The sequence below is a fragment of the Sciurus vulgaris genome (genome assembly GCF_902686455.1).
Source record: "Sciurus vulgaris genome assembly, chromosome: 8".
NCBI lineage: Eukaryota > Metazoa > Chordata > Mammalia > Rodentia > Sciuridae > Sciurus > Sciurus vulgaris.
This window is the reverse complement of record NC_136468.1, coordinates 35,766,210-35,789,411: the sequence shown is the minus strand read 5'-3', so window position 1 is coordinate 35,789,411 and position 23,202 is coordinate 35,766,210. Positions and strand designations below refer to the sequence as shown.

Here is a 23,202-nt window from a genome sequence, read left to right as displayed (position 1 = left end):
GTGTTTATCTAGAATACAAATGTAATCACAAAGTCTCATCAAAGGCTTTCATGTTCTTTACTCTCTGTAAAGAGAGTATTTGAGGCATAAAAGCATTTTTTTATATTAACAGGCTCTGTTATGTAATGGCTACATTGTGAATATTCAAGGTTCTCAGCACCGGCAGCTGCCACAAAAGAGTACTAAATGTGCTTAATCAATGAACTGAGTATCAGGTTATGACGCCCACAAACATAATAAACCCAGAAATTTAACTGTGTCTCCTCTGTAGGTCTGCTGATACCTAGCATGATGGATCGTATACTGTTTGCACCGAGGCCGATGTCGGAGTCTGTGGTGTTATTAAATGTCATGTCTTCCAGACGGCACCATCCATCAGAAGAGATTGCTTGGAAATGATTCGTCAGGGCTTGACTCACTGCTTTTGAAAAATCATCCCATGATGTCTGTTTGCGAATATTTAAAGCACATATTGTGTTTTCACATTCAAAGTCATCGGAACCACAGTTGCCTGGTTGAATCTCACCCAGGGAAATCCTTAAGGGTATTTTAAGAGCATCTGTTAGAACATTAAAAGAATTAGAAGTTAAAAAAAAAAAAAAGTTACAGGAAAAAAAAACAGCAAAGCTATTACATGAAACAAGTAGAAATGAACATTTAAAAATTAAATCAAAGGGCAGTTCTCTCTTTTTTCTTTGAAGACATTAAATTGAATGGTCTTATACTGGAGAAAACTTTGGTCTCCTAATCTTTTCACAGCTTCTTTGGAGGCATACTGTATGAACTGTTCATCTTTCCTTGTACCTTTAGCTGTTTGTACTCCATTGACTACCTTCAGTGAGACTCTCAAACTGGTTAAAAAAAAAAAAAAAATATATATATATATATATATATATACACACATACATATACACACACACACACACACACACATATATATGAAAACTAGGGCCTATATATATATATATACATATATATATGAAAACTAGGGCCTTTCCTTGATCCTGAATTCTCTCCATTCTCTTTATCTTTATAGGTAATATGATAATCAAAGCAGGCAATAGTTATACAGGTCAGAAAGCTCATGATGGCAGCTTGAGAGCTTGAGAATTCTGCAGACCGTGGTCTGAGCCTTTTCCTACCTGAATCTGGTAAATAGTCTTGAAATTGCTATACCTCAATTTCTTCTTTAAAATGGAGAGGATGCACATCAAGTTGTCACAAAAACTAAATGAACTTCTGTTTGACATGGATTCAACACATTACTGGTTACATGGCAAACACTAGTATGTATCTGATAAAACATAAAATGCAGTAGGAGCTTTTTAAGTGATCTTTCAATCTCTCTGACACCAGCTGACTGAGGCTCCACCACTGTGGGTGCCGTCCCCATGCACTTCTGGTGTTATGAATTAAATTACATGTTTGCTAAGAGTCATTTGTGTCTGTTCCCAGATCTTCTGTGTCTGTTCAACTCATTACTGCAATTAGTGAATTTAATTTTCTATAAACTGATGAAATATGAGTTACTGTTATTATGAAAACTAGGTTGAATACTTTAGAGACACTTAATGCAACTACTGAAAATGGGATTTAATGAGGTATAAATGAGACAACTATATGAGATTAGAAAATAATTAATATTTTCTGGACAGACATTATCTTTAGTTAACTTCACAAATTTGTTTAAGTACTCAAATACTAGAAATCATACAAGATACATTAAAGGCAAGTTTTGTTCAAACAAGAATAGGTAAGACTTCAACTAGAAGAATGATACTAAAGACTAAAGAATACTTAGTGAAAGAATTACTTTGCAAGATTTAATATTACAATGCTTTAAAGTGTCTCTTTTAATGATCCTTTCTAAAACTGGCTTTCGTTAACTGACCAGCTATAGGATTATTTTATCTTCCAACTGTCAGTTCTTAGTTATCTTTCTTATCAACAGCATGTGATATAAGTGACCTCTCTCTGCTCCTTGACAGACTCCTACTGGATTTCCTCATTGCTCATTGGTTGCTCTTTCTTTTGATGTTCCTTCTTTGTCTCCCCACTTTTCCCAGACTTCTTAATGATAGAGTCTTGCAGAGTTTTTTTTAAAAATAAAAAGATTTTCTGCATTCATTCCCTGTTCTAGTATGCATCTGAAATGTCTCCCCAAAAGCTCAAGTGTTGAAAGTTTGTTCCTCAATGCAGCAGGATTCAGGAGTGGGGGCATTCAGGAAGGTGACTGGATCAGAAGGGCTTTGACCTCATGAGTGGCTGAGTCCACTCAAGGATTCATATTTTGATGACATAATCAGGAAGTGGTGGAAACTGCAGGAGGAAGGGCCTATTTGGAGGAAGGTGGTCACTGGAGGTGTGCCCTGGAAAATTATATCTTCTTCCTGGTTGCTTCCTCCCTTTCTCTGCTTCCTGGCTGCTGTGAGCTGAGCAGCTTTCTGCTGCCATGATGTTCTTCAACAATTCAGACCCAAAACTACGAAGTCCGCTGACTATGAACGAAAACCTCTGAAACGTTGAGCCAAAATAAATCTTTCTCCCCTAAGTTGTTTATCTCAGGTATTTTATCACAGCAACAAAAAGCTGACTAACACACTTACTTAGTGATCTCATGTAGTCCTATTACTGAAAATATCACTGGCAGACTGCTGACTCTCAAACTTACATATGCAACTCATATTCCTCTCCAAAATTCCTGCTGACTTGACACAGATAGCCTCTCAGAAATCTCAAATTCATACATAGAAAACTAAACCCAGGATCTTCATCAGCAAAACCTGCTCAACCCCTGATAGCCTTCCTTCTTGACTGGTGACAGCAAGTCCATCCTGCCAGTTGCTCAGGCTGAACACCTCGCAATTAACCCATGAGTTCCCTCTCTCTCACACTCCACATTCAATCCATTTGTGTGTTCTGCCTCCTTAATATTCTACACTTCCAGAACCCACATACTTCATACTACCTCATCTGCTTCCAGCCTCGGCTGAGTCACTGTTACTGCCCCTCACCTGGAATACTACGGTCATGTCCTAAAAGATGCCCCTGATTTTACCCATGACTTTGTATGGTCTATTCCCAACAAAGTAGCCAATGACAATTACAATATACATCAGTCTGTCACTCCTGTGGCTACTTTAACTTCTTATCATAACCTATAAATTACAACAAGATCAGGCCTCCACCCTATTCTGTTCTTTCTCCGACCTCTTTTCCCTCATTATCACCTTGCCCTAACTCAATCACCTTGCCCTTCTTGCAGTTCCTCAGATATACCAGGTGTTTCTCACCTTAGGGTCTCTGTCCATTTGAGGCCCTGCCTGGAAATCTTTACCTGAGATATCTGCATTGTCACCCTCTGCACCTCCTTCAAGTCTTTGCTTAAATGTCTTACCAGGAAGGTTACCGTAATGACCTTTTTAAAAATCAGCATGCTACAGTGACACAGCTACATCAAGTTTATAGCAGCTCAATTCACAATAGCTAAACTGTGGAACCAACCTAGGTGCCCTTCAATAGATGAATGGATAAAGAAACCGTGGTATATTTACACAATGGAATATCTCAGCCTTAAAGAAGAATGAAATTATGGCATTTGCAGGTAATTGGTGGAGCTGGAGAATATCATGCTACATGAAATAAGCCAATCCCAAAAAGCCAAAGACTGAATGTGTGCTCTGATAAGTGGATGTTGATCCATAATAATGGCAGGGGGGGGGGGCAAGGGAAGAATGGAGGAACTTTGGATAGGGTAGAGGGGAGGACAGCAGGTATGGGGGTGGGAAAGATGATGGAATGAGACAGACATTATTACCCTATGTATGTGTATGACTGCACAAATGGTGTAACTGCATCATGTACAACTAGAGAAATGAAAAGTTGCGTTCCATTTGTGCATTTGAGTTGAAATGCATTCTGCTGTCATGTATAACAAATTAGAACAAACAAAAATAAATAAACGAAACCCACCCTCAGTCTCCCAAGCCCCCTTAGTCTTCACAGCACATCTCACTGCCTCACAATTACTGTTTAATGAATTATTTCTTATGTTTCTTGCTCATTTCCTGTCCCTTAATGTTAGAATAGGACCTTCACGATGATAACAAGCTTTTTTAAAAACTCTGACTTATCCCATGTGGCTAGGATAGTGACTGGCACTTAAGGTGCTCAATAATTATTTTCTGAATGAATGAATAAAGGGCAGAATTCTGCATTTGTTTTTTCCCACTACCTCTCTATTATTCATTGCTTAAACTAATCAGTTTCTGCCTTGAAAACTGCATGAAACTTGTCTCCCGGTGAGGAGCAACTTTCTATTTGCCAAATGGCGCTGTTTCTCTTTTTATCCCTTACATCCTAGGGAATTTGATAGTATGGAATTACTTTTCCTCTCAGAAACAGTCTCCTAAGTTGGGCCTGATAGCACCATTGTTTTCTGGCTTTGTTCCTTTCTAATTTTTCTTAGTCTTCCTTTTGTCACTTTTCCCTTCTATTCTGCCTTTACAGTTGGGGGTTCCTCTGGGCTTGGCCTTCAATCCCTCTTTTTCCTTACCCTGCACTTTGCATCATCTAACAGCATCCCTATGCCTTGATAACCATGACCCTCTCCTCCAGCCCGGCCCCCATGAGCTAATTCTGGCCTGTGTTCTCTCTCACTTGGTGCCAGTCATGTGCCCTGTCCCCCAGCATCCTATATAAGATGGTATTTCTACATTACTAATATCTCACTTACTTACTTGCTTATAATCATTCTTTATAATTCACAGCATTAAGTCAAAACTTTCTCACAGGACTGAGTCAAAAGGAATATAAAGTCTTTTATTACCTGACTCTGGATTGAACCCAAGGACACTTACTTTATCGTTGAGCTAAATCCCCAACCCTTTTTAATTTTTGAAGACATTGTCTTACTAATGTTGCTTAGGGTGTTGTTAAGTTGCTGAGGCTGACCTTCAACTTGTGATATTCCTGCCTTAGCCTGCTGAGTTGCTGAGATTACAGGTGTGCACCACCATGCCTGCCTCTGTATTAATGTATTTTACAGTTCACATAATTTTTTCTTTACCATTTTAAGTATTCTTTGTTAGATAAAATAATGCAAATCTATGTATAAGATTGAAGGTTAAAACATTATTTTAACTTTTAAAATTCTACTCATCCTTAAGTTATTGAAACAGCTGGCTGAATGGAAGGGTTGGGCAATAATCTTGATATGTCATAATATTTTATTTGACCTGGCATTCCATATTCATAAAACCACAAGTGAGCCTTCATGAAATGTGCTAAGGGACCCAAGAGATCATCAATATGTAGGCAACCAGGCACCAGGAGAGAACCCACTTGCCTGGCTCATAGGATCAGCTGATACACAGTACTCACCAGGATTTTACATACCCTGGCAAATCTAATGTTTAGAAATACAATCTAAGTGAGAAGAAAAAAAGCAATCATTACTTAGAGAGTTTACCTAGGCCAGTCAGTAGAATGCAAGAAACATCTAGAATTATCTGAATGGCGAGTTGTTCTGTAAAAAGTCAGAACCGAAAAGAAGAAATAATTGCTACATTTATAATCAATAAAGTGGTTCTGCATTAGCTAGGGCTCAAAAGAAGTTAACAAGGGAATGAGAAAATTGTACTTGCATTAATGTATTTCCCATTATCCCAGAGGCCCCAAAGGCGTAGACAGAGGATAAGCAACCAGCTTTGAATGCCACTCACTCAGATTCTCCAGCAAATGCTTGCAGTCATCTGTTGCAACATCATGCACAGTCCGATTGCACTTGTCTCTCTTCTCCGGCTCAAGCCCTCCATGCCTACACAAGATTTCTAGGCAGTTCTGCAAAGACAAGACCTCTATTACCTTCAAGTCAAAATGAATTAATTTGAGTGCAAAACCCAAGGGGAAAGCCAGTTGCCTGTGGCAAGCCAATCAAGAATTCACAGCTAGAAATCTTATTTCAATTCCAGCAACCCAAATAACCAGAATGATCTCAGATTAATCTAAATAATGCCTAGAAATGCAAAGACAAGAGTGCTTCATTTATGTAAGTTTGTTTTGTTTAAACCTGTGCTCAGAATGGAACCTAGGACCTTGAGCCTGCCAGGCAAGTGCTCTGCCTCTGGGCACATTCTCATTCCTTCTTTTAAATGGGAATCATTGCTCTCAGGGAAGGCTCTTAGGTTTCAAGATTAAAAAAAAAAAAAAAAAAAAAAAAAAAAAAAAAAAAAAAAATTAGTTCACTAATCACTGGGTTTACAGAGTGAAATTAAGAATGAAACTGACTTTAGCAGAGAGTACCCTTTCATGGTAATTTGGCAATAGGAAGCAAAAAGACTGCTATAATTGGATATTCCTTATTGCCTTCTAGATTCAGACTGCCTTCCTGGCAAGTGCAGGGCTCCTATCTGAACAATTCTTTCCCAGAGTTCCCACAAGTGCATTTGTAATTTGAGAACTTATTTCACCCTACTTTCTTATTGCAAAAATATGAACATGTTGATTGAGTTTTAAAAGATCATCCCCAATAGATATTAAAATTGTGTTCCCTCTTTCATTTTTTTTTTTTTTTTTGGTCCAAAGAAGTTGCTTAAGGAAATCTCCCTTCAAAAACTATCAGTAACTACTAAGTGAAAGGTCTTAGTGTTCCATAATTCTTCAAATGCAAATTAAAAGGCAATATAGATGTAAGTTTCCTAATAAAGAATTGCACAGCAGGGTATTACATCAGGGTATTTACCAAAAAATTAGTTCTAACAGGTCAACTCTTGGCACTTCATAATTTGTATGCTGATTTTTCAGAAGAATAATCAGAAAACTGACTAGGACAAACTAACAACCAAATCAAGCAATGTCCTTCCCATGATTCCTCTTATCTGTCTCTCTCACACACTCATACAAACACACACACATACACACACACACTCAGAAAGTTGTATACACATGGGCATGGGGCTGACTGACAGTTCAGATAACACAGTAAACCATGCAGTCTGCAAAGCCTTCTCTTACTGTCCTAAGCACCTTTTCTTCTGCTTAGTAAAATACATTTTTTTCCTTTTCTAATATAAAATGTTTATCTTGAAGTAAAATATCCACGTAGAAAAATGCACAAGTGCAAAGGTTGAAACACTATCAAAGGGAACACACTTGTGAAAGGAGCACTTTGCTCCTTTCAACCTCTAGTCTCTCCTGCTCCCTCCCACAACTACTATTCTGATTTCTAAATCAGAGATTGGTTTAACCGGTTTTAAAGCTCTATATAAATGAAACTGTATCAGGTATACTTTTATATTTGGCTTCTTTCATTCAACATAATGTCTCTAAGATTTATCCATGTGTTAGGAGTGGTCATAATTCATCTTGTCTTTTTAAAAATTATTACCAAATGGTATTTCATTACATGAATAGACCACAGTTTATGTATCCATTCTCTTGTTGATGGACATTTGGGTCCCCCCTATGAACACTGTCAACATGTGTCCTGTGGTCCACAAATGCTGGGTATAAGTACTTGTGCTGGATCACTAGGGCACAGGTCATGACATCTGCAAGAGCTTTTGAAAGTGACTGTACATTGGTACTTCCATGAGGTGTATTTGTGAGTTCCAGTTGCTTCATATTACCACCAAAACATACTTTTAAATGCAACACTGAGTTCACAGAAAAGTATAAGAAATCTCTAACAATAACAAAGAAAAACAAAGAATAAAGCTGAAGTCATCCATTAAGTGAAATTTGAACAGAAAGCCAGTACTGGTCTAGAGCAGAGCTGATACACAGAAACTTTTGCAGGCTAAAGGGATGAGAGACTAGGCATTGGTACCTACATGGAATGAAGGAACTTAACCAGGGAACTTGTAGGAAAAACCTGTCTGCCTGCGAAGGGAACTTACTAGTGTGTTTGTTTCTTACTACCTGCTCCTGCTCAAGTTGGAGGAATCTCTAAGACTTGTCATCAGATTCTGGCTTTCATGAATCAATCTATGGTTCAGATTTAAGAAATCACTATTAATGAATTAGTGAATACACTCAAATATATAAATAACAGTTCTTATCAAGCTGTTATTACTAATTTATATAAAACCAGTAAAATAATAAGGTAGTTATTGCAAAAGACAGACAATACTGATTGAGAAATTGAGGCTTAACCAGAATACAATCTGAGAATCAAACTTAGTTAAATCCCAAGATGAGAAGAGACAAAAATAACACATTTGTTACACAAGTTAATACTAGTAGCACAAGAGTAAAAGAGTCAAAACAGACCTAGATACTAATGCTGCCAATACAAATGATAATATCTATAGTCAATGGTAAATCTTTTGACATTTTCTGCTTCAGTTTCTCCATCTGTATCTTATAGGGTTGTTATATGGCTTAAATGAAAGATGCATACAAAGTTCTTATATTCTTGGCACATACTAAAAATCCCAGTGTTTACTGCCAGCCTTAATTTATTAAAATCAACAGCATAACCACTAATTGGAAAACAGTACTATCAGTTAGTTGATGAGGTATTACAACACATAACAAATGTCACTAGTCTCAAGATGATTCTAAGGTTACTGCACATTACATACAGCAACGATAAAAGGTGCAGTGTAAGTTTGTAATTCTCCTGAATTAAGATTCTTTGATTTCTGACTTTCAAAGTAGGTTGTTTCTAATTTTTATCATACTCAGGTAGGGCAGTGGGCAATAATATAAGCACTGACATTCTCTTAAAGGAAATGTGAAATGTCAGGGCTCAAGGGTAATGCATCATCCAAACACACTACAAGGGAAAACTATAGTACTACACTGATTCTGTAAGGAACACAAAGTTGATGAAAATTTTGACTCAGATGGCACTTAACAGCAGCAGTTACAGCAATGATTTGAGCACAAGTTAAGTCCTAGGCATAGTTCTGACACTTTTCAAGTACAGTAATGCATGGCTTAAGGATGGGGATACATTCAGAAAATGTGTTGTGAAGCAATTTTTCATTGTGTGAACACCATAGGACGTACTTCAACAAACTCATATGGCTATGTCATCACTAGGCAATATAACCTTAGAGAACTACCACCATGTACATTTCAGTCCATTGGGTACTTAAATGACATTATGTGATATATGAGGTGTTTACTGCTTATTTAATCCACATTACAACTTCATGGATCAGGTACTAAGCACCTCTGTGCCAGCCACTATATTAAGGTTTTTGAGGTCCTTATGATGAACAAGATTCCACGTCTCACAGAAGAGTATAAAGTGTCATAAAGGGTTGGACGTGAGAAAATACGAACACAAAAGGGGTGCATTAGTCAGCTTTTTATTACTATAACAAACGCTGGAGATAATCAATTTAAAAAGAATAAAGGTTTATTGTGGCTCACAGAGGTTTCAGTCTGTGGTCAGTAGTCACTATTGCTTCTGGGCCTGTGCTGAGGCAGGAAACCATGGTTTGGGGCACGTGGTAGAGCAAAGCGGCTCACCTCAGAGCAGCTGGGAAGGAAAAAGGGAAAAGAAATGGCCAACATCCTAATATCCACTTCAAAGGCATAACTCTAAGTGACTGGGAGAGGTCATAGTAGTCCCCAACCCTCAAAGGTTCTACTACCTTCCAATAGGGTCATGATCTAGGGACCAAGACTTTAGCATATGCGCCTCTGGATGTGATTAAACTTTTACTTTATGGAGGAGTAGGAGTGGGGACAGATGGAGAAAAGAACTTAATGCTCTCTCCTGCTGGGTACCAGTCACTGGGAGTAGATTTCCAGGGGGCTTAAACTGGCCAGGGGTCTTACCCAGGAATCTACATGGATGAGTTTAAGCTCAAATCCTATTGAGTAGGATACAGATACCCCTGCTATAAGAGACTTTAAAAGAAGTGACTTAGGATTCAGTTTTCCCTTCTACTCACATCCCATTTGCCAGAACATAGGTTTGTGGTCACAGTTCCCTTTAGCAGGGGCTGGAGAATACAACCTATGTTTTGGGTGACCACTGACTCAGAAAACAAATGATGAAGGGGTCCGTTATTCCAGTGAAGGGCAGAAGAGATACTGAAGGTATTAAGATATTAAGCAATCTCTGCCATGGCCTTTTAATGAGAGCTTATAAGCAAGGAACCAGGGCCAACGAGATTAAATAGAAGCCCCAAGTTCAAGGAGTAAGAGATAAAATCAAAGTCAAGGCAGGGAGCCAAGAGTTTGAGATTGGGCAGGAGGAGAGAAAGCAGACTTTCTAAATGCACAGAAAAGTGCTGAGAACAACCTGGAGATGTGGGAGTATCCAGTGCTTTGGAGGGCAGCGGAGATACATGCTGTTAAGATGCGAAGTAAGGGCCTACGTGAGAAGGTAGGTGTGGGTCTGAGTGGCCAGAGATGGAGCTAGCTGGAAGTGGCTGTGAAGGGCTGAGAGCTGGGATTCAGTTCTTTCCTGTAGGTACAGGGATGGGTTCAGGGAGGAAGCGCCAGGAGTGTCTGTTCTAAAAGCCAAGTGCTGCACGTAGGAGGTATGTTGGAAAGGAAGAGGGTGATGAGAAGGAGACCGATTATGAAAGAACTATAACAGGCCATTCGTTTATTGATTCAACAAGCCATTAGGGCTTCTGGGCCAGAGACTGCTGGGAACAATATACACAAAGATGAAACAGTGCTTTTTCACAGGAGGTGGAAACAGAAAGAGGCATGTAAACAACTACAATAAAGTACAAGCTCTAAGTAAAGTGTGGATAGGTGCCCTGAGAATACCTAACTCCTGGAGTCAAGGCTTCAGCTGAGATGTTTTCCAGGCAGAAATAGGTCAGGGCAGGAGAAGAGGCCATTTGAGGCAATGGGAACAGCAGATGCAAAGCCAGGGAGAGGAGAGGAGGCACAGGATGTATTCGTGGCTACTGGTCATACACGGTTACAGTGCAGAGTGCACTGTGGAAGGCTGACAGAAATGCACCTATAGAGGTGACTGAGACCGGCAGGAAGGGGCTGGCCCTTACCCTTTGGAAGGACATGAAGTGGTCGTGCTACATCACCATGTCACCTGCTAGAAAGGTTCCGCCTGTGTCAGTGTGAAGGAGTGGAATCTAAAGGTGTGGACACTATCGTAGGAGCCTGAAGGCATCCAGACAGCAGACAATGAAGGCTCCACAAGTCAGGGTCTGTGAGTCAGTGGAGGAGGCCATACATTCAAAGTTCATTTATAAAATCTAGCGTTGTGTCAATCATTCAAGTTCATTAAGTCAGGAAGATGGAGCAAGTAAACACAAATGCCAGGTGATGTTACTGAATTAAGAGAGGAAATGTAAGAGACACAGCAGACTAGCTAAGGGGCACACTCACTGGGGCCTAAGGACACAACCACATGGAACTGCCTGGTGGGAGCAAAAGTGAATGGTCATCAGTAGTTTACCATATAATTCTCTAAATGGGGCACCTTGAAGAGTAAGAGTGGGCACTGAGCAGTTCTGAGGTAATGGGCATAAACAGGACTGTATTAGGTACACTGGAAAGTTCATCTCCCTAGTTATCTAGGAGATGCCCTGTAAACTATGAGCTTCCTAGAAAGGAGCTTCCTGGATGGACTTAGGAAATGCTTAGCAGGACTAGAGAGAAGATTCTGGAATTCCTTGAGATTATATTCTGGGGATCAACAGGGAGGAAGTACAGAATGAGAGGAGAAAAAGGTCTAAACTAGATCCATTAAAGTTGTAAGTGGAGGACATCAGAAGGTTCATGTTTTGATGAGGGATGCAGCATGACTCTGGGGGGCTACGTTTATGTTCCCTCTAGAGTTCCTCTGGTCAATCACTGAGGCCCAAAGGAAGCAAGAATTCAATTACTCTTCACTGAATATTCTGGAATTAGTGTTTTTTTTTTTTTTTTTTTTTTTTAATCTTTCCCTTTGGTTATATATAGCCCATCATTTTCAAAAATATTTTGACTAAAAGTTAAGGGGAAAAAAAGGAAATAATCACATAGAGTAAGAAAGTTTTCTTTTTATCCTGATTAACATCTAGATCCTGTGATTTGGTACCTTGATACCTTATCTAACTTTCTTCTATTTAAACAAGTTACACAATTCTGTGTGACAAGGAAAAACTATAGGGAGTCCTATTATCTTGTTCTCTTTGAAGCCAAGACATAGAAAGAAAGAAACCAAATTTGGGGAATCCTTGTGAATCCTGGCACACACCGACCTCATCCAGGCCACCTGGAGAACTGGTGTGGCTGCAATGGGGTGAGAAAAGGGTCAGAGTCCTATAGAGCTAAAAGCTAGTAATGCATATCGGACTGCAATCCTAACACAATGTGAGAATGATTTTAGAATGGCAACAAAAGGGCTACTATCTGACCAGAGGACGGTGGGCCTGCCTAGAGATGACCCTCTAGGATGCTGAAAATAAATGTATAGAAGACAAGTAGAAGTCAGACATCAGGTATACCTTTGGCAGCAGCTATCACTGCTATAATTAAAGCTGAAAATCTGGATAAGCTCTTTAAAGAATAGGAGGAGGCAGCTGAGAAAGGAGCTTAGGAATGATGTCAAAGGATAGGTGGAGAAGGGGCAGTGTTCTGGAAGCCCAGAGAGAAAGGAATTTGCATTAAATAGTCAACATATTAACTATATTCAGAGAGACCCAACAAAAAAAAATGAATGATAGGTCACCATAGGCAATTGGTGAAGCTAGAAATATAACCTATTCCCATAATCAAAAATTCATGCCATCCCCTAAATTTAAAAAAGGGAAATATCTCTGGGTATTTGAGCTTCAATGACAGAGATGTTCAAATTCAGACAATCTCCTTAATTTATTTCTGGGACAAGAACTGGACTTGTTGAAGTTCTCATGGCAGAACAGAGAGCTTAAATAAGAGGTCCTTTATCTATGCACACAAAGAAAGGCTGATCCTTGGTTCAGCATTCTCTCCAAAGTAGACACAGGCCAGCTTGAGAGAGGTATTTTTATTACCAAATACTACATGCTGATTTGTATTAATTTCTTAACCATTAGGAAAGAGACATCTAAAATGGAACAAGTACTTATTGGAAAATCTGATCGTCCATGAATGGACCTTGGGAAATTAGTTTCACCATTTCCTAAGACTTAGTTTCTTCATCTACAATATGAGGGGGTTGTACTGGATCAGTTATATGCCTTCGAGCTCTGAAATTCATGTGGAAACTGAAAGTCCCTTCTTGGGTAATGATGCTACTACTACCTTGTGAAGGTTGGATGTACATATTATGCTATTTTTATGCTCTGTGATAAGTACAGGATCTCTCTACCAACACATTAATTCATAACTGTAATTTATATTTTTCAGAGAACTGGCCTTAGCAACTTATAGTTTTGAAGAGTTATCCCAATCAAAATAGAAATTTTTTAAGACAAATGATCCAAAAATATTTTCTAATACTTTTGACTCAGAAAGAAGAGAGCACAATGAAAAGAGTAATGGAATCAGGCAATCTGGCTTTATTCCCAACCTCTATCTATTAAACCTTCTAGGACTGAAATGTCCTAATTGTAAGATAAACGGATTAGACTGGAAGATTAAATATGCATTCCAGCTTAAAAAAAAAATAATCTATTATTTTAATAGCTTAGAGGTATGTGAATATTGTCATTCATGTGTCTTTAAAAATCTCTTTCCTTGTCAAAAATTCATCTGACACTTCTTAAAGTAAAGCAAGAACACAGAAGAGTCATACTGTATGAGAAAGAGGTCCTATTGTCCTTTACTCAGTAGTGACAGAGCATCCAATGCTTGCTGGGGTTCTGGGAATCAATGAAGATACCACCATCTTTGATCATCAAAACTCCAGGACTGCTAAAGAGTTCGTAATAAAGGAACTGGGCAGTACTCTCCACCAAAGAAGGGTACCTGTTTGGGAAAAATTCTCTGCCTAGCAAAAGAGGCTCAGTAGCCCAATATTCTAAGTTAGAGATGCTCAAGTTTTCTTTTGTGTTTTTGCCTCCAGGTTTGGTGCACGCACAACCTACTCCATCGTTAACATCTTCTAGTAAAGAGATTTTCTTTTAGTGATGGCAGAAGTTTGCAAACTACTCCTTCCATGCACCTCACCATCAAATGAGAGTCACAGTCCTAGATTAACTGTGCATTTTCAAATTTAAACTATTCATGTTCCCCATTTTTGCCTCCTAAAAACTTTTATGTCAAAGGCTACTGCATTCCATTTAAATCCATGTATATATACACCAAGTTCTCAGAATTCTTCTTTTTCTTTCTGTTAAAAAATACAGTGAAAGGAAAAAAAAAAAAAAAAACTACTGCCAACAAGCACTGACTAAATCTTAGCTTTTTCTCACTTCTCAAAAATCAAAGTCAAAATGAACAGCTTCCGTAGCAGATCATAAGAGGAAGTTACCCAACCAGGAGCTCCAAATACATATCTCTAGGTATTTCTATCCGGAATGAAAAAAACATGGCCCTTAAATTCAGCATATCTAAATCTATATTCTATCTTTCTGATTACAGTGCTGGCTTTTCTTTGCTCTTTCCTGGAACATCACTATCTTTCCATTCAGCTTCCTTCCATTCCCATATCTATTCTGCGTTCCATCTTTGGAAGCTTCTCATCTGTAATGTCTCTCAATATTTCCCTGGTTCATATTATCTTCCACATTAATGCTCTCTCTCTGCTGCCAATTTGTTCAGAATCCCAAACCATCTAAATGTTATTGCTAAATTCATGAATTTAAACTGTAGAACAGGTTATCTTTTCCCTTTGTCTAAAACTTCTCAATGACTTTACTTTCACTGGTAAATTGAGAACAAACTCCCAGTCTAATTTTATTTCTCACTACTCTTCCTTAGCTCAACTGAAGCTGTTTCCACCTCCCTACCTCCATGTTTCCATTTTTACTTCTCCTTCCACCTGAACTACTCTACTCTCTCAATGGTGAGTGGTACATTTAACTCACTCTGCAAATCTCCAAATAATTTTCATCTCCTCCAGAAGGAACCATCCCTAAGTCTAATATTGCAGCAACTATGTTTGAAATATGTTTGATCTTCTCATTTTCAAATAACTGAATTTTTATACTGTTCCAATAGCATGCCTGTAATCCTTGTGTTAATTCTGTGTTTCTCTTATTATATACTTGTCTTATAACCTGTACTCTTGCCATTGGACTAGGAGTAGAAATAATCATGGCAAGTATTAGTATGCACACTGCCCAGTATTCAGGAGCTTTCTAATAGCTTATTATTATTATTACTATTATTATTAAAATGATTTAAAGAGAAAAAGCATGAGTGAATGGCCTTCTATGCTATTTTTAAACACTAATCAGTACTTTTTATACTCTGAGTGAAATCTAGAGCTTCCTCTTAGGTATCAGTCAGACAGTCCAGGTAGTGCACAAATTTGGCATCTGAGGAAACAGGGCAAGAGCAAGAACCCTGCAGTATAGGTGGGAACCCTATCCCTGCTTCTAACTAGTAGCACAGCCTTGGAAACAAAGCAAACAACCCAATGGACTAAGATAACATCAATCTTTTTTTCCTACTATAGGTGAGACAAAATGTAAAAACTTCCTCTTATATTTCTTATTAATAGTCTTTGAATACAATGATTTTCAAAATAAAAAGTCTTATAGCCTTGATGATAAATATCTGCTGGGTAGGAAAAAAATACCAATTTGTACCAGTAGCTCATCACCAACCGCAGTGGTATCACTTGGGTCTTCAATTATTTGACTTAAATGCACTCAATCAATAGCAGACAATGTTTCCAGTTATCAAATTACGTCTGCAATGAGGCCAACTGCTCCAGGACACACCTTAAAACCTTTTGAAGCAGCAATATGGGCAGCAGTCCAGCCTTCTCTGTCAGCGTGGTTAATGAGGTCTGCAGGAACGACAGGCTTCGACGTGCCTTCAAGACTTTCTTCTCCTCCATCCACAGCAAAGAAGCCTGGCTCAGGCATCTCCTCACTCAAACAGTCTCCAGGAGGTGGTACTCTATGGTACATGAGAAGCTTGAGGCTATCCATGTTACCAGCATCCACAGCTGCATGAACTGGTGTCCAGCCATCCTGAAAATAAAATGACCAGGAAGGGGTATGGGTTCATAACAACATTAATGTTGAGAACAGTGTTATTTAAAGTCCATCTCTAAATGTTCTTGGGCATGGACCACTGAGCTGGGGAAAACAGGCATTCCAATCCTACCACTGATGAGTTATGTTCTCTGACTGTGCCAGCTGCTGTAATTCCCACTGCTATGACTCATGTTTGCTGTTTTCTAACTGTTTCCACCTAATAGTTAATCATCTGGAGTGAGCTGGCACTCCCCAGGTCTATAACTGAATATTAGATATGATAACTCAGAAATCTCAACTTCCTATTTTAAAAGAAAAGAAATTTCAAAGAGAAATTTAAAAATATATTTAAGCATAATATTATTAGTAATATGTTAAAAGAATGCTGTTATAAACCAGTTTACTTAAAGGGTAGTGGCTTAACTCTAATCTTAAAAGTTAATGCAAACTGTTCAAGAAGGAAAGATTATATAGATAACAGGGAATAAAGGTAGACATGCAGGAAAAAAAAAAAGTCAAATAATTACACTGAATGTGGATGGGCCTCTTGCTGAGTTTTCCCTGATTCCAGAAGGATACTGATAAAAAGGAACTTAAAAACTGTTCCAACTGAAATTACTGGGTCTATTTCTGAGAACTTGTGACTTTGGAGCCGCTGTCACCTCATTCAGCTGGTTGGTAGAGCAGCCATGGTACTTTTTCCTAGAACAATGTTTCTCAGGTGGAATCCCCAGATCAGTAGCATCAGCATCCCCTGAGAACTTGCTAGAAAAGTGAATCCTGAGGCTTTACCCCAGATCAGAAATTCCGGGGAAAGTTGGCCCACCAACCTCATTTAACAAGATGCCTGGGTGATTAGGATGTACTAAAGTTGGACAAACACTAGGGAAAATCTTGAATCCATCTAGATCTCTCTGTTCTATATAGAAATTGATCTGCCTACTACATAGGCACCCATTTTCATTGTTTTTCAAACTTTTAAAAAATAAAATAACTGATTTTTATTTTGGCTTATTTTATTTTACTACCTTTATATTCTCCTTGACCTAATTTTGTCATGTAGTATTTCATTTTACTATATTTATTATATTTTGGGGAGCTACAACATTAAAAAAAATAGGGTAGAAGATAGAAAAACAGACAATAAATGGGAACTATCTCAATTTAGGCTGTTAAATGATCATTTATTAAAGCTGACCCTTGATGATGGGTCTTTTCTCTTTTTCTGGATCTCATACCAATAAAGCCCACTTGGCTAAGACAAGACCACAGCTGGGCAGTACCTAGAATACTCAATCCTTAGGCACTAATCAGGTGAAGCAATTTCAGAGCTCCTTCTTCACAGGACTGTGGGTACCAATATTTGGGTAGCAGACTGACCTAGGCCCCAGAGTATAAATGCTTTTGACCTTCCCTGATTTACATTACAAAAGCCAACACAGCCCTTCCTGAAAAATACTTTTTAGTTTTCCATTCTTCTTTGTTACTTTCTTATTAAAAGGCAAAATACACAATTATTCCCTTAAGATCCCCTGACAATTTATACCGTTCACTGGCTTAGTTCTAAAGATTTTGTCCAGCTCCTCAGTAAGTATATTGAGAGCATGGCTTCTGTGTTCTCTTTGCAGGACATGACTTCAATTTTTATGTTATACTATTTTTCATTCATCCTGATTATATAAAATTCATTTACTTTTCATCTATAAGTTAGAATTCTAGTAATGGATATATTGTACAAACACCACAGATTTCTTAGGTAAAACACAACATAATAAACACTTGTAAAATTGAATTATTTTCTAAGATTAAAAAAATGAATAGAAAGCAGAGGGTTTAAAAACAACTTTTTAAAAGCTTTAGCAATGCAATTCAGTGGAAATTGTTTATATCTGTTATTATTATATCCCTGCTGATATCATTACCTTTTGGTTCTTGTTGGTGAAATGACAGAAGGAAACCCAAATCTAAGATTATTATTTGTTGAATAAATAGACACTTACACCTCTATTGTCTCCCCTAATTCTGAAAACAAGACATAAATATTTGTTTTGATATTTTAAAGATAAATTATCTGAGGTTCAGGGGTTGAAGGACTGGTTAGGCTAATGGACAAGTCTTTTAATTAGCAGGGAAGAGAATCAAATAGAAGTCAGACATTTTCCAAATACAATATCATAAAAGAAAAACAAAGCAACCTCTACTGTGGTGTAGAGTTGTCCCTCAGTATCTATAAGGGATGGTCCAGGACTGCCTGCCCACCAACCTATGGACACCACAAACTGCAGACACTCGAGTCCCTTAAACAAAAGGGCAGAATGCCTACAAGTTTTGTGTATATCTTCCAATACAGTTTAAGTCATCTCTCACTTAAGGTACCTTATATAAGGTGTTAATACTAAGTAAACAAATGCTATACTACATTGTTTAGTGAACCTGATGCCCCAAAACCACACAAACAAACTCTTGTGTTCAGTACAATTGCAATTTTAAAAGATCTTTTTGATCCATGGTTGATTGAACCCACAGATACGAAACCCTAAGATACGAACAGTCATCTATATTTTGTTTTTCGAGCTTAGAGTTTGAAGACACAGTGCAAGTTACATACATGAGGGGAAGAAAACTGGTACTTACTTGGGTTTTTATACTTCGGTCACTGCCAGCTTCCAACAAGAGTTTAACACATTCTTTATTTCCATTTTTACAGGCCAGGTAGAGAGGTGTCTGTCCTCTAGCAGCAGCATGATTAACGTGAGCATCATATGCAATTAATAATTCTACACACCTAAACACAAGGTTAGTATTAATTACATAAAAATTGAGTTGCTCTAAAGCACCACCTGAGCAAGATACTAAATATATATACATGACGATGCTAAAGAAATTCTACATCTTCAAATGTACCTATTATTTTAATTTCTATGTATTGATTATTGTGGATCTTATTACATGGATATTCTTTTTTTCTCACAAATCTAGAAAACATATTTTAGTCACAACTGAATTACTTGCATACAATTTAAAATAGTACATTTCATCACGTCCTAAAATCTGGTTTGTGTGATTTCTCTTCAACCAACTTGTAAAAGTGGAATCCTTGGAACAGGTTTAACTTATTAGAATGAGTGGTTTAATTATACTCAATGTGTGTGTGTGTGTGTGTGTGTAAAAATACATAAATAACATATATGTATTTATATAATAAAAATACAATTTGTGGTGCAAAATAGTTTGAACCTTGTGAAAAGTTAGGCTGCTGAGTCATTCCACAAATTTTCACTTGAGAAAATATTTGCAAGTCGAATAGACAGCAGGGCACCATGTGCCTCCTCTATAAAAAGTAACAGGGAAGCTGAGAAAAGGGCTGCCTTAGAGAGAAATGACAGCAGAGAGGTTATCCTGCCTCCAAGCAGAAAATCAGTGTCTTGAGAATCAAGGTTATCAAGAAGTAAACACTTGGTGACACTTAGTAAAAAGTTAAAGACCCAGAGGTTGAATTTGAAGAATTATTTGAGAATATACTTAGAAAAGAGGGCTAAATCATAATCCAATGAAAAAACAATTCACTTTATATTTTGTTAACACAGATGCATGGTTTGTTGTTTTGGTTTGGTTTTCCTTTGCATCATTTGGTTTGTTATATATATTTTAAAATCGAGTCACATGTTGATATATGTATGTGTCATACACATTCATGATCTGATTCCTGGATTTCTATAAGGTTCTTCCCTTTTGCAAAGCTCTTTCTGCCTCCTTTACTGTGACTGTTATGACCTGCAAGCAAGTGGCCCCACAGATTGCCTGAGACAAATAAAGGTAAAAGCACATACAGCTCAGCAGAAATTCCTTTTGCAGGATGAAGCATACATTAAACCAGAAACAGCAAAAATCAGTGCTTATGATTGTTAATAATAAACTCAGGGTGATGAGATATGTGTTAGATATGCAGAAAAAATGCTGTACCTCAAGCTGATGCATTTTGAGTATTTTAACATTTAAATTAATGGTTAATAATATTTATGTGAAACTTAAAACTAATATTTTATAAGAATTCTGTAACTTATTAAAGAACACTTCTATTATGACAGTTAGATTAAAAAGGTGAAAGCAGGGCTGGGATATAGATCAATTGGTAGAATGTTTGCCTTGCATGCACAAGGCCCTGGGTTCAATCCCCAGCATGGCAAAAAAAAAAAAAAAAAAAAAAAAAAAAAAAAAAAATGGTGAGAGCAACTTGCATTCTCTACAACCTGCCATTTCAGCTCAGGCAGAGAAAGCAACTTAGCTTATTCAATTATTAAAATATGACCTTTAAAGAAGTCACACCTGTACCTGTCTGATTTAGTAAGCTCCTAAGAAAATCATTGCTAAAGTTATGTGCATTTTAATTAATAGACTTTTCAGTTTTTACTTGAACTATTTTCACTCTATGAAATTCCTGCTTCAATTTTGTTTTTAACATGGCAAAACAAGATGAATACTTGGTATTTAATACCAAAATAAGTTGTCAGTAGTAACTGATTACAAATGATATAATTCTGTTTTTTCTTTTACTGCCATCATAAGTAAAAATGATGTTTTTTGGTTGGTTATTTTTACTTTTCTTCTTTTCTGGACTGTCAGAAAATGGTGAACTACCACCTTCTCACAGTCCCTTATCTCACTGTAGGTTGATGTGCTCTTCAACAGAAGCAAATCCTTTCACATGCAACCTAGACACGCGTATTTTTCTTTGTCATTCCCTCATTTGCGACTACTGAACTATTATCAAGAAGAACAAATTTAGGATCCTACTTTGCATTTAAATCCTCAAATATGTTTAGTGAATTTATTTGCCAATGGATTTCAAGCACTAGTTTACACATTTACTAATGTGTACCAAAAATATGTGTGCAAAAAATATGTGTGCTGGATCAAAAATATGTGTGCAAAATACAAAGAGAAACTATTTTCATAGAGAAGAAAAAAAAAAAAAAAGAATTAAGAGCATCACTTACTCAAAATGTCCCTGAGCAGCTGCAGCACACAAGGGTGTGAAGCCATTTTTATCAGCAGCATCGACTTGGGCTTCTGCGTTCAGCAGCAATCTCACACAGTCTATGGATTTTAATAGGAAGTCATTTAAAGTCCCTATTTAGAGTTCTGATGAGACAGATTCTATGCAAGCTGCAAACAGATTCTAAACTCAAAAGACCTCTCCCTCGCATGGTTCATCTGACAATTCTACCCTGGGAGATGTGAGACTTCACAGACCTCCTTTCCCAAAGATAATGATGCCCCAAAACTCACCAATGAAGACATGATCTTTCATTGTTTTATGAAGAGCTGCTGATGAGTAGAAGGAATATCATGTGCCAGAAAATGCTTTACCAGATTTTCCCCCAGCCTATCCCAGAAATAGTGTTTTTGAAGAGAGAACTGAGAGCATTTACCAAGTTGAAATATCATACTTTGCATTTAAATAACTAAATTTTTATTTTATGATGTTCGTTTAATCAAAATGCTCCTCTTTGTTAGCCATCCTACACTTACCTACATAAATGAAGATAAGAGAGAGCCAAGACAATGTCATCTAACTTAGAAATGAGTATCTTCTAGAAGACCTGTCATGTTCCTTACATTATGACATAGATTTAATTTCTTTACATTAAAGACAATTCCCATAGTGCTTTTGAAGCAAAGAATAATTTCAAAATACTTTGAAACTACTGAATTGTTAGCTCACCAGAATCTTCCATTTATCTGAATTAATCGACAATCATATGGCTCACATATGCAATGCTTTTAACTTTTGCACTTGCAGTCAAATCATTTCTTTTTTAGCACTACCATATGTTTTAGTATATTTAACTACAGGATTTGCATTTTAAAGAACATGAATAATTCCCAGTCTTCATGGATATGTCATTTTATAATTATATAACTTCTCAGTTCTTTGAAAAAAATCCAAATAACTATAAACTACTGCTACTACTGAACAATTTCAGCCCCATCACTCTTCCTTCCTACTAGTAAAATTTTCCATCACTGTGCATTCCCTAAAGCCCTGATGGTCTGACTTTTTTCCACATCAGGTATTTCTAACAGACAAATTAGGGCCATTTATTGCTGACCGAAGTGATCACAGACGGATGACTTTAAAATGTGTTTTTAAATGAGTAGACCTCAAGTTTCTACATGTACATTTCACTGTGCGGAAAACAAAGATGACTTTTAATTAGCTGCTGCAGTAAAACTTTACATTAAGGAACTTACAGTTTGGATTCTTTAATGTTTATAAAATTTTAAAGCTCATGTAAAAACAAAATTATCCATTACTACCTGTAAGAGAAATCTGAAGCCCAAATGAGCATTTGTCTCTTAACAGTGGTTCCCAGTGATATTGGCCTTCCATCCTTTTGCAAATGTGAGTTATGGTATCAAAAACCCTTGCCATTTTTACCTGTATGTCCATTCTTAGCAGCAGAATACAAGGCAGAATGGCCATCTTCACAGGAGTAATTAATGTCCAGTCCTTCTTCATTAAGCAGCATTGATAATAAAGTGACATTTCCCTGGGCAGCAGCTTGCTGAAGAAGGGTGGGCCTGCCAGCCAGGGGGGCAGGACCACCACTCATTAGCAAAGGGGTTAGGGAGGGTGACCAGCCTGCAGGTTAAAGTGACCGTCGTTAGAGAGTAGGAGCAAGGAGAGGAGACAGACACTATCATTCCTTTCTGAATCACACACACAAACATAAGAACATGTATCCCTAGAGGATTATGTGATTTCTAACATTATCAATCAGTTAATATTTTCTTAGCATGAAACTGTACTGTTATTTCAGATCTTCTATTTGCTGCTAATTGAATTAACATACATGGTGATGAATTATTTTTAGTCATCAGTCTTGCACAGTTAAGTGTTAAAGTCATGACTGGTTTTAGGAAACTAAGATGGCTGTCATATTTTAAAAGTTTAAATTCCTCTTCTGCATTTCAGAAGAATTTGAATTTTAAAATTATGTAAAGATTTCCTCAATTTCAACATCAATCTGAAAAAGTAAAACTGATACTTTTCGGCATAAGGTAGAAATGATGGTAAGAAATAGATTTTCATTTTTGAACCATGTTTCCAATTTATACTTACTCTTATGAATTTTACACA

General features: G+C 37.4%; 1 protein-coding gene across 1 annotated transcript in view; it reads right to left on the bottom strand.

The window, feature by feature from the left end:
• The window catches only part of CTTNBP2 (cortactin binding protein 2), a 149,687-nt gene that overhangs the window by 45,774 nt on the left and 80,711 nt on the right, over positions 1-23,202 (bottom strand). The window contains 6 exon segments of the mRNA XM_079149344.1: positions 284-559; positions 5,724-5,841; positions 15,798-16,052; positions 18,693-18,843; positions 21,056-21,155; positions 22,501-22,704. Of these exon segments, the coding sequence (XP_079005470.1) occupies positions 284-559; positions 5,724-5,841; positions 15,798-16,052; positions 18,693-18,843; positions 21,056-21,155; positions 22,501-22,704 (1,104 nt within the window).